This window comes from Rutilus rutilus, assembly GCF_951802725.1.
Source record: "Rutilus rutilus genome assembly, chromosome: 24".
In the NCBI taxonomy this organism is placed as follows: domain Eukaryota; kingdom Metazoa; phylum Chordata; class Actinopteri; order Cypriniformes; family Leuciscidae; genus Rutilus; species Rutilus rutilus.
The window spans coordinates 15,457,424-15,470,384 of NC_140228.1; the positions used below are offsets into that span (position 1 = coordinate 15,457,424).

General features: G+C 38.1%; 1 protein-coding gene across 1 annotated transcript in view; it reads left to right on the plus strand.

Annotated features, from left to right (window-relative positions):
* cntnap2a (contactin associated protein 2a) overlaps positions 1 to 12,961 on the plus strand; it is a 406,059-nt gene that overhangs the window by 333,154 nt on the left and 59,944 nt on the right. Inside the window, exon 16 of the mRNA XM_084399640.1 lies at positions 6,206 to 6,376. Within this exon, the coding sequence (XP_084255766.1) occupies positions 6,206 to 6,376 (171 nt within the window). The remainder of the gene's footprint in view (positions 1 to 6,205; positions 6,377 to 12,961) is intronic.

Consider the following 12,961-nt stretch of genomic DNA (forward strand, 5'->3'; position numbering starts at 1 on the left):
AAGACGTTTCTTATGCTCACAGAGGCTGTTTATTTGATCAAAAATACAGTAAAAAGAACAATATATTTGTAACAATTTATAATAACTTTTTTTATTCAAATATATTATATAAAAATCATAATTTTGTGTTATCGGAGGCTTTTTTGGCCAGAGGCTAGAGACTACAGCCAGTAGTAGGAGCTAGTTCTGCATGTTTTCAACCCGCCCATAGGGGGTGGGATCTCACGATAAATGCCGTCTTTTCAGTTTCGAGTCAACTAGTAGCCTAGTTGTATCATTTCTTCCGATACTGCCCTCTGTAACCGGTAGGTGTGGCTTGGTAAAGGCCTCATAGGGCAGCGAAGCAAGTGCATTCTGGGAGTTGTTGTCTTTCATCCAAATCCACATGGCTTTCTGGCTTTTCTCAGTCTATAAGGCACCAACTTCTAAAATAATTTCACATTTCTACTACATAAATGACCCAATTTAAATACACATTCATCTTTCCAGCGGTGAAATATCCCTGTAATGAAAATGTGTACAATTCATGGATTAAATTTATAATTATCATTCAATTGATTTATTTCATTTTTTATTTATTATATTGGCATGTATTATGAATGCAAAAAAATTGGTTTAGTTTTTTATATACTGTATGTGTGAGGAGCCTACGGTACCAGCAACATCTCTGAATTTGGCACTGGCCCTGGAACTGCCTCTAGTTTTATATCCACATCTGTTATTTCATCCCTATTTAAAGGCAAATCTCCTGCTCTAAAGCAATGACTCATGACGGTTAGCAGTTTTCCTCTGTGCTGTATATAAAAAAAGAAGTTTCCCCTTTTTGGCGTACTGTAGCTGAAAGAAACATTTGGCAACCAGTAATGCGCAGTCAGCATATTAATTATCAGCATGCATTTGTCATCTGAGATGGACTTTGCATGTGTACACCATCTCTTACTGTTGGCTGTTGTTGAAAGAAGTACAGATGCAGAATCTAAAGCAGAGTCAGGAGACTAAGCTTTCTTTGAATCCAGTGCTTATTTTTTCGATGTTATGCATCAATGTAAACCAGACCGCTGTTTGAGTGCTTCACAGCCGAATTCCTCTGCTCTCCTTGTCCTTGACTCTGTTAAAGCGAAATGCACAAGGAACGTCCAAACATTAATTCGCTTTTGTCACAGTTCAAGAACACTCCAAATCTTATTGAATTGGTTCAAAATAATCACGTCTGGACGTCACTCAAAACTCTTAAACGAAAAGAAAAGAAACCTAACCAGAATTGGCACGCGTGAAATTGAGATGCTTTGAAACAATCAGTGTAACATTCCATTTCGAACACAAGATTGTAATCCTTCACTGAGGAAGGACAGCGATGGCTGTGAATTGTTTCGCTGCCTTTTGCAGGAGCCACATTTAATCAGCCTCCATCAGCCACATGTATTAGCCTGTTTTAAAAACGTCCAAGTCATTCCAAAAATCACCGGCTCTTGTTGAATATTCTGCAAATCGGCGAATAATTAAAAGAGTATGCGCTGGAACATTGGGTGTTAATGGATGGAGCATTAAAGACAGACTGAGAGTCTTACATTCAGCAAGCTTGAATAAAAGAGCTGTTCCTGTGCTGCTGTGATAAGCACAGACTCCCTTATGACTGCGTGGACGTCTCCGGTTCTCCTCCTACCTCAGACCACAGAAACACATTGGTGATTTATTCCCTGCAGTAAAGGGTGAAGTTTACAAAGTTTTTGTTTGTATAAAGCACACAAGAGAATTATGGAATATAGGAGGCTGTGGGGAAGAAAAAGAAGGGGTCCTTGCATTCAGTGCTGGTGGAGTGAACATTTTTTGCAGGTAATCTGCAGAAATTCAGCCACTTGCAGTCTGAATTTATGTGATATGGATACAAAGACTGTTGATGAAACATCTTTCTGTTGTATTGTCTTTGTATTGCATGTTCTTACAACATGAACAGTGCTGAACAATACACAACAAATTGTTATGAGCCAGTTATTTTAATGAATCACTCATAAAGACTGAATGAATCGCTAACTAACGCTGTCAGTGCTTCTTGAGTTAATGTTGAAAGCATAGATCACCCAAAAAATTCAAGAACTTTCATGTTCCACATCAGAAGAAAGAATGTCATACAGGTTTGAAATGACATGAGGGGGAGTAAATTATGACAGGATTTTTCATTTTTTATTTAATTGTTAAAAGTGTCCCTTAAAATTTAAACCTGTACATCATAATATAAAAGTCAAACAAATCCTTTTTTTAATGGAAGTTTATTGAACTTTCAAGCTAAATATTTTTTCCTTTTTTTTAAAGTTTTTTGTTGAGTATCATATTTGATGCATCAGGCTTTTATGGCTCATATTGTATTATATAGGAGAATATGAAGCTCACACTTCTTTTATTCAGAGACCCAAACTAAGAAAAAATATGCATTTTGGTGCAGTTGCTGATATTCATATATCCAATATATGATATTCATATATTCATAATTCTGATAGCTTGCAATGTAAATCAATGTGACTTTTTTCTGACTTGTAATGCAGCCTGAATCATAAACACACCTTGGGCCCTATTTTAACGATCTGAAACGCAAGTGTCAAAGCGCAAAGCGCAAGTAACTTTGTGGGCGGGTCTTGGCGCTGTTGCTATTTTCCTGCCGGGATAAATGACTCTTGCGCCTGGCGCAAATCTAAAAGGGGTTGGTCTGAAGTAGCTTCATTATTCATAGGTGTGGTTTGGGCGTAACGTGAAATAAACCAATCAGAGCGACATCTCACATTCCCTTTAAGAGCAGGCGCGCTTGTTCTAAAGCGGATTCCTATTATAACGGCGGATTTGCCAGTCGCACGACAGGAGCGGTTCAAGGCCGAGGAGACCGACGTTCTCGTCAGGGACGTTGGGGATGGAGAAACACACCCAAATTAACTTCGGTTAAACAGGCGTATGATAATTTGGGTAAATGTGTAAGCTAGATGTATGCTTTTATAATAAAATGTCTATCTATCTATCTATCTATCTATCGTAATAATGTATGATTTGCAAAAATAACTGCTGCGTCTGTGTGTAGATGAGAGAATCAAAGTGTATGCGCGTTGTGCACACGCTACATTGATTAAGGCCAAGCATGCGCCCTTAAAATAGCATATAATAACATGCGCAACGCGCCACTGACTTTAAACTGTTTTTTTTTCGGTCAGTGGCGCAATTGTTTTCTAAACCTGTAAAATAGCATGAGGGAACGTTTGCGCCGGAACACGCCTCCTCTTTGCGCTGAACCGCCCCGGGGAGCGCAAGTGTATTTCTTAGTTAACCGACGTGCATCTGTGGAGGGAAAAGTCCGCTTTGCGCGGGTGCAAAATAGGAATGATACATGCGTCGGTGTACAAAGTCAATTGCGCTGGGTGCAAGATAGGGCCCCATGTCCGTTCGTTGGCCAGAGGAGAACTGGCCCCAGGACTGAGTCTGGTTTCTCCCAGGTTTTTTTTTGTTTTTGTTTTTTTTGTTTTTTTTGTCACCTGATGGAGTTTGGGTTCCTTGCCAGTGCTTTCGGCTTGCCTAGTTTGGGACACTGAATATTCAACAATATTATTGATTTGACTGCACTGAGACTATTGGATGGGAACTGAACTGAGCTGGACGATGGAATCACTGTTTTCGAAAAGTGTTTTTTTTTTTCTAAAAGTGACATTTGAAGACGAAGAATGGTAACCCATACTTGGAATTTGTCCTCTGCATGTAACCCATCCAAGTTAGTGCACACACATTAGTAATGAGTAGTGAACACACACACATACATACTGCAAACCGTGGGCACACACACCCAGAGCAGTAGGCAGCCATTTTGCTGTGCCGCCCAGGGAGCGATTGGGGGTTAGTCAGTAATTTCCTGCCAGTATTGAGAATTAAACCTGCAACCTTCAAGTTACCAGTCTGACTCTCTAACCATTAGGCCACGACTATCCCAGAACTGCATTATAGATTAAATGAGCTCATTTAATAACTGATGATCTTTAAACCGGAACTGAATCAACACTGAACTGACTTCGCCTGAACAATGACACTATTTTCGTTTAGAGCTGCTGTACAGCCGAAATGAACTCTGGTTTCCATCATTTGAATCATTTTCTTGTCATCACTGTAAACCTGCTTTGAAACCAGCTGTATTGTATAAAGCATGAAGGTTTTAATTTTAATAAAATGTCTTAGTAAGATGATATTTAAATGCTTTAGTAGTTCAATGATTAAAGCTCTGTCGTTTTTATTGTGGGAGCAAAACATATAAAGCAATGCAATACAAGGATGATTGAGAGATGCAAAAATAAATGTTCCTTAAAAGCCTAATGTATCATATGTATCATACAGGTATACACCTGTACCACAACCCGAAGGTGGACATTTAGAATTATACTGAAAGTAGTTTAACTTGCTAAAACAGTAAGAATTATCAATCAGACGGCAGAAGGCAACAGGATTTTCAGCAAGGGTTTTATCATCAATTTAGAGGCTTTATTAATATGCATATGAAATATGATACTGTCAGCTTTAAGGTCAAGGATACATACAACATTTATGTGTTGCGTCAGAATGCATGGCTGCTTTTGAATGGTTGTCAATGAAAAAATATACTTTTTGTATGCTGTTAGAGTTCCTGGTGATGCTAACCAGCTAAACCTCGACTCATTGGCTAGAACCAATTATAAGAAGTTTCTGCAGTCTCCCTATCTGCAAAAAAAGAATTGATGCTTTGAATAAAACTTTCCTCCAGTCTTGCTCTGTCTGTTTCTCTTTGTTTCCATCTGCCTTGAGGTGACATCATCCTCTAATATCTCTCCGGTCTGTTGTCGCAGTGTTCCTCTCCATCACATTCTCTTTTCCCCCCTCCTTTCTCTCTCTTCCGTTCTCCTCCTCTCCATACAGGTCTGTGTTGTGCACAACATTAGAGCAGAGAGAGCTAAAGTAGTTTATCCTTCTGATTTAAAGCACATGAGTCACAGTAAATGTCTAGGGATAAATCTGATCTCAGTCATTATTAATGGGAGTGTGTCTGTGTCTGTCACTCTGTGTTTGTGGTTTAGCATTTAGCCCAGTAGCTGAGCAAAAATATTTAAGTAATATAGAATATTTCATTCATTAGTCAATAGCTCATTTATTATGACAGTGTCGAATATGGGAAGGAAGTGCTTATAAACAGTCCCTGCTGAAAAGATCAGCTCAAGTCAGCATGAATTTCCAGGCTAGTTTGGATCTGATTGATTTTATGTATTTATTTTTCTTTAATTGATTATTTTTCTTTATAGAATTGTATTTTTATTTATTTTTTCAGATGGATCGGTGAAGTAAACGCCTGAATGTAGTGTAGCAAATGTTATTTTTTAATTGCACAAGGAGATATTTCACCAGAATGAGCTGGCATGTTATCTCCCACACATGCACCCACATGCTAATACCAGCTACAGAATGTACAATAACTGTCCACTGCAGAGCTCTGGAGATATTCCAGCTAAACATAAGCTTATACCTCAAACTTGTGTTTGATTTTGAGTCATCTCTAACTTTATTCCTCAGCTCAGCTATCACCTAAAATACCCCCTTACCTGAAAAATGACCTACTCATCATATTTGAGTGAAATGGCACTTTATTTTTGTCTCTTCCACTCAGATAAGTGAGGATTCGGTGAGCCTCTATTACACGATGGGTGGGGGTCAAACCACGAGAGCTATCGGAAAGTGAAGATGTTGGCAGGCTGGCTTTGAAATGTCTCTTGGGCATCATACACTCTCTATTCCCCTACAGACGTATACATATACGGTTACATACACAGCACTCAACGCAGTAATGGCAGGAACTAGCTAAAGCCCTAAAATCTGTACTTCCACTCAGAATTTTGACAAGAGTTGACTTGTATGATTGAATTGTTGTTTTTCTGTTGTTTGGTGGTTTCCTCTTAAGTGTTTTTTGATGATACAGGTCATTTCTCGAATGGTTTTTTGAGTACACGAGACCTCTGAAGACTGGCCAGTGTGTAGAATACAGAATCACAGAATACAATAATTCTTTTTGTGTCAGTTAAATCTTTGCTGTTGTGAATTTCATGGTGGTTTAATGTGGTTCAGGTTGAGATATTGGATAAAAAGGACTTTGACTGTAAACTTCAGAAGCAGAACTGTTGAAACTTACCTTCAGCCTGTTCTCTGGTCTGTTTTATAGGAAGCTACTGGAACGCGGCATCCTTCAACACGCCATCTTCGTACCTGCATTTCTCCACTTTTCAAGGAGAAACAAGTGCTGACATCTCTTTTTACTTCAAGACCTCCGCTCCCTATGGCGTCTTTCTGGAAAACCTTGGAAACACGGATTTCATCCGTCTGGAGTTAAAATGTAGGAGCCTGGTTCATGTTGTCTTTGTTTCTCCCTCTTTTTTATCTCTTTCTCTGTGTCTGTCTGTCCTGCTGCTCGTCTGAATCCCATGGTTATGCACACACACACACACCTGTGAAGTGTAAAGTTTGAAAAGAAGAAGTGCTGAGCAGGCACTTCCTGTACCACCAGGATGAGTGCATGAAGCCTGTCCTCTTTCATTATATCTGCTGGTGGACTTCAGTGTCTGGCTATTGTGTTTAAGTCTATTTGCAGCACTGATTACTATACATACATTCGCCTCAAATGTTCTTCTGATTGTTCTCTGTTGAGTATAAATGGAGGCTTGAGAAGAAGAAAACAGCTGAAATAAAACAGACTTTGTAAATGTCTATTTACTGACATTTCACAGCCTTTTCTCCTCAAAAATGGCTAGATTATAATGAAGCAGCATAACTGAGGATTTGAATTGTTCGCTAGGTAAAAAAAGGCAGTAAAAGAGGCGAATCTCTTTCATGCAGATTGAGTTTTCAACCTATGAGCCGAGCTGGCTTCCTCTAGTCTTCACACTGTTTACTGCACAATAGGCAATCCAGAATGCAAAAATACACCATTGCGGATAAATCTTGTGTTGCATACAGTGTTTCATGTTTCCTGAAGTGGTTTATTGTTGTCAAACGATTTTTCGCTCTGTTATTATGTATTACCCAAATGTCTGTGTAGCCTAAATCTTTAAATGCTGTTATGTGCTTTGTCTCCTGTTTCTTACCAGTCAATTGTTCCAGTCTTACCAAGACTGAAGGTCAAAAAAGAGAATAGGACTGATTTAGTATTTATATAGTCACTAGCTAATGATGAAGATTTCCATATATATATATATATATATATATATATATATATATATATATATATATATATATATATATATATGTATATTCAAATTGGCCTGAATGAATCAACCTGGTGAAAATGGACTGATTACACAATTAACAACTCACTACTTTTTGTCTCACTTGAATCAAATGGAAACTATTTGAAACTATAATATGCGAGCACATTTTAGTATCCAATCAGTGACTATTAATCAGCCAACATAACAGTTAGTATTAATAAATAAGAGCTACACAAAATCTTTTTATTCTTTTTTTATTATAGTAGGTTTTTATATATATATATATTTTTATTTTTTTTTTTTATTATTATTATTGTATAATATAATAATACATAATGTTTATTTTACTCCATTTGCTTCTTATTGTATTATTCTGTTTTGTTGTATCTTGTTATATATTATATTATATTATATTATATTATATTATATTATATTATATTATATTATATTATATTATATTATATTATATTATATTATATTATATTATATTATATTATGTTATATTATGTTATATTATATTATATTATATTATATTATATTATATTATATTATATTAAATATTATAATATTATATTATATTATATATTAAAAACTTGACTAGAGACTGTGAAATATCCAGGTATTAATCAACTAATTAAATTATATTACATAATGTATTAGTAAAATATTATATAATATAGCATAACTTTTTATTTTATTAATTTTACTCAATTTGTTATTTTCTTTTATATTATATTATATAATTTTATATATTATATATTATAATACACTCTCACATACACACAATCCTGAGCCAGGAGTGTGTTCTCCAGCCGTCTCCCCAGGCAGTGGTGTATCTCTCAAGGGCTCTGGAGACGCACACGGAGGGAAGCTGCTTAGTGGCTCCATTTGTCAAATTCACACCTCCTGCAGTCTCCCTGTCCTCATCTCTGAGACACGAGGGAACACAAGGGTTATGGTGAGGCAGAGGACATCACATTAACTGCTCGCTCATTTACACACATTCCTGAATCCATACATAACCCATTATTTTTACACCCTACTGCCTTACCCTTCCTTTGGACTGTGAGGAGAAGCAAATCTTGTTCTCTAAAAAAAAATAGGGCAAAAATGCTTTAGGTGAGACAGAGCAGAGAGAACAGCAACTCGCTTAGTGCTGTCTCGGAGGATGGTGACAGCAAAACATCAATCACTTGATGAAGGAGTGCAAGGAAAGACGGCCAACTGGGCATTATGCATACAGCACATGTAAAAGTATGCCTGCTTGTCCATGGAGAAGACAGCACATCCCTTTTTTGAGTGTTTGTGCTGTTAGCTGGGCACGGATGCATACAAAGTGGCCCTGAATGAGTCTGGCATGATAAGAATATGGAGGAAACAGGAAGGCATTAGCTTGTTTTGCCCCAGCAGTGAGCAGATTCTCCAGAGAGCAGAAGGTTATTGGCACCAGAGATCACTGAGGGTCTTGACATGACAGATGGGCTGACTTTCCATATGCAGCTCTCAATCAGAAGCTTTACTCAGCTAGAGGGTCAGTGTATAAGTGAAAGGGGAACTGAATTTTTTTTTTTTTTTTAAGTATTTCTTCTAGAATGCCATATTAAATGGAGACTTTTGCTCAAGTCTCCTACTTCTCACAACCTGTGCAGTCTGCTATCAAAAATCGGAATATAATTTTTTTTTATGTGATTTAATGCGAGTGAATTGCGGGAACAGCAATCAGGTAGACTTGTGTTCTCTCCTCTCCAAGTTAATGTGCATCTCTCTCTAGTCTGTCTGTCTGTCTAACTCAGCTGGGCAGTGCATCTTTTGGTCTGTCTGTGTCTTGCTTGCTAATGCCGGCCACTTCCAGGGCTGTGTTCTGTGACTTTGTCCCTGACAAAACAAAAAATGAGAGTGAAATACAACTATTTATTACGTTTGATAAACGACAAAGGGCAACGGTGTTTGTTTATAAACTGCAGCTCGGAAAAGATAACCGCGTCACACGTTAACATGCGTTCATGCGCACATACTTTTAAAACAAGACAATGATTATCTAGTCTCCTAGTCAGTTTAGTTACAACTCTGCAATAAAGCAAGATGGAAAGCAATGTATTGACATTGACTATTGATTTATAGGCTATATTGCATTTAAAATGTTGATTTGCTGGACATACTGGTCAATATGGATGCACATCCCTCAATAAATAATAACCATCAAGTATCAAGTATTGCTTTTATCATTTAAAACACAGTGATATGCTATGGCAAGCCATTTTAGCTTTTATTCATTCACAGGATGCATTTTTGATATCAATAATTAAATGTGTACTATTTAAAATGTGAATTCTTGATATTAAGAATGTACTTTTTCTAGTAACAATGTCTATTTCTGATATCAGGAATTACATTTTCATTAGTACTAGTTAAATGAGGGAGGATTGTAGTGGGAGCACTGGGGTGTCAGGTGTGACTGTGTGACTGTGTGACGATGGCAAATGGTTTACATGGCTCATGGGTCAGGTAGGAGGGCCCCTTAACAGAATTTTGCTTATGATGGCCCCAGAGAGGTCAGGATCGGCTCTGATATTAGGGCATGAGTTCTTGCATTAAAGAACATCTAAACTAAGCATGATGGTCAAAGACGTCAATCTAGCACGTTTACTTTGCAAAACAATTAGGATTAGCACTTACCTTTAGCCTGTTCATTGAGTCTACTGCCACTCAGTCGTAATGCCATTGTTTTACATATGGCGGCTACAGTTTTCCCTCTTTGCACCGTGGCCAAGCAAAACAAAGCTGTTAGAATACAATGATTATCTTCCAAAAAGTTGAGAGCGGTCAAACTTCGAAAGTTGCAATGATTGGTGCGCCCCTGAGAGCGTACAGTGAGGTTCAAGAGTGCATGTGTGCTGTTGTGTGTGTATCAGTGTCTGAGTCTAAGCCTCTGTGTCTAAGCTTGTCGACCGCACTGGTGGGTCATCTACAGCGGCGCCCAGCGTAAACACTCCAGAGCTTTTCTCTAAAGCTGGATATTCACCTTCTGCATGAATCCTTTCTGAAAAGAAGAGTAATCAGGCCTGGCTGCAGGCCTGTGTGTGAGATTAAGAGTGTATTCGGGCCAGTTGTGTGTGCGCTTGTGTGTGTGTGTGTGTAGGCAGAGGAGCAGATTGTGAAATTGAAGCTCTCCGCCTTTTTTCTAGCCTTCCATTATGTCTCATCGATTTATGCCCTGACTCCTAATCCTACTTCCTTATTTTGGCCTGCCTGGTTTTCTTCAGTTACGGCTCAAAACTGAGGCCCAGTGAAATCCACTCGAAGCATGAAATGAGTGGAGGGCAGCGTGTTGGGTTACTGTCGAGTGGGAGTTTGATTTCAGTCATACATCTAGATTGGCTGCTCTCTGCATTCTGACTTGGGGCAGTTTTTTTTTTTTTTTTACTGAACATTTTATGCATTATTTACAGCTTTAAATTGTTTTACAGCTTTAAGATTTATTGTTGTTTTCAATGTTGATTTAAAAAAAATCAGGATTCTTAAATGAATAGAAATGCTTTAAAAAAAAATTTAAATAGAAATCTTTTGTATCATTATTAATTACTGAAATTGTGTTACATTTAAAGGTAGGGTAGGCAATTTCGGAGAGTCTAGCAATAGCAGTCTAGCTTTAAACGCACAAGATCCCACCCTCCCTTCAGAGCACTCTTTACAGCCACGCCTCCTCCAAAACACATGAACGCACACAGCCAGAACCAGTCTGCAAAGCATCACGTGTTAAGACCGTGTTAAATTACCTTAAAGGGTTAGTTTACCCAAAAATGAAAATTCTGTCATTAATTACTCACCCTCATGACGTTCCAAACCCATAAGACCTTCGTTCATCTTCGGAACACAAATTAAGATATTTTTGATGAAATCCGAGAGCTTTCTGAACCAGCCATAGGCAGCAACGTCATTGCAACATTCAAGGCCCAGAAAGGTAGGAAAGACAATGTTAAAATAGTCCATGTGACTACATTGGTTCAAATGTAATGTAATGAAGCGACGAGAATACTTTTTTACTGATTGGATTTTTTGGTCCTGAGACTTTCACAGAAGATATATGTAAAAAAAGAAAAAGAAAAGAAAAACCCAATTAGACCACTTCTAATATTGATTGCTATCAGGATGTGAGGAGAGTTTCAACCAGTATACTAACAAGTGTTTATGAAAAACATTACCTTCCCTACATTTAATGCCTCCTTGGTGAATACAAGTATTAATTTCTGTCTTGTAGAAAAGAGTAAGAAGTACATTTCATTTGGAATATTATGAAGCTTTTTTTGCATGGTACACCCTCAAAAAACAAAATGTCATCTATGTAGTGCTGACTGCCAATGACCTCTAAACCAAAATCCTTAGACTATAAGTTACATAAAAGGGGAATTCACTTTTGCTTATAGTTGTGTACAAATTAAGTACGAGTCTCAATAAGGGAGTGAAAACGAATAGTATATATTGAAACTGAATGATACCAATAACAATAGACATACTGATGAAACCCAAAACAACATTTCACATAACCAAGCTCAATACTGGAAACAAACAAATAAACATATCAAACTCAAACCCAAAACACAAATAAACAAAACAGGCTAAATGAGGTATGGAAGGTGTAACTGCAGTATGAGAAAATAAATACAGTCTGTAATGCAAATCTTCTTATCTGAATGTTGGTAGAAAGTCCCAGTCTTTGCAATGTCCCAGCAGGCAATAAAGATAGGCAATAAGTTCAAATAATTCCACTGGTGTAATCCAACACAGGTAGTGTAATCCAACACAGGAAAAAAGTATATCTCATCACAACTCTCGTTTCTCTTCTAAAGCCCCATTACAGAGTCCTCTGTGAGCTTCTCTGCAAACATCCTTAACACAATGTGTTTCCACCTTTTTTCACCCTCATCAAACCCCAAACCATCACCATGCTTCCATCTCTCTCCCTCTATGCTACCCCAAACTTTAAACCATTTCCTCCTTTTGCTGCCCTCTTGAGGCCAGGATGAACACTTTCATCCTTGTAACAGGATAACTGTTACATACTTCCCCCCTCACTGGAAGGGTTTACCATACCGTAAAAAGGTTTTAAATTTTGTACGTGAAAATTGTCAAGAACCAGAGGGGCATCCAGAAATGAAATTGAATAATTTACAGGACCCAACCATTTACAAACTTTGGCTGGACCCTTCCATCTTGCTGCCAGTTTTGCCATATGACCTTCCTCTGCCCTGGACAAAGGGTGAGCCCTAACCCAGACCAGATCTCCTTCTTGAAAATCTTCCACTTTCCTCCTTCGGTTGTAGTTCCGCTTCTGTTTATGCTGAGCTCTTTCAACATTCTCCTTTACAGTTTCCACAAGCTTTTGTTGTTTCTCCAATAGCTCATAGGTAGGGCTGTCAGGTTGAGGTGGTGTTGGTATAGCTCTTTCAAGAGGACCCTTGAGAGGACGCCCAAGAGCAATCTCTGCTGGAGTAAACCCCGTACTTTCTTGCCAAGCGGAGTTTATGGTAAATCTGAATTCTGGCAAGCACCTGTCCCAGTGTCGATGGTGATCTTTCACCTAAGATGCCATCATCGTTTTCAAAGTACGGTTAATCCGCTCGGTCAAATTGGTCTGTGGGTGGTAAGCGGTGGTCAGCTTTTGAACTACTCCCCATTGTTGACATACTAAGGTGAGGAGACGAGATGTAAATTGA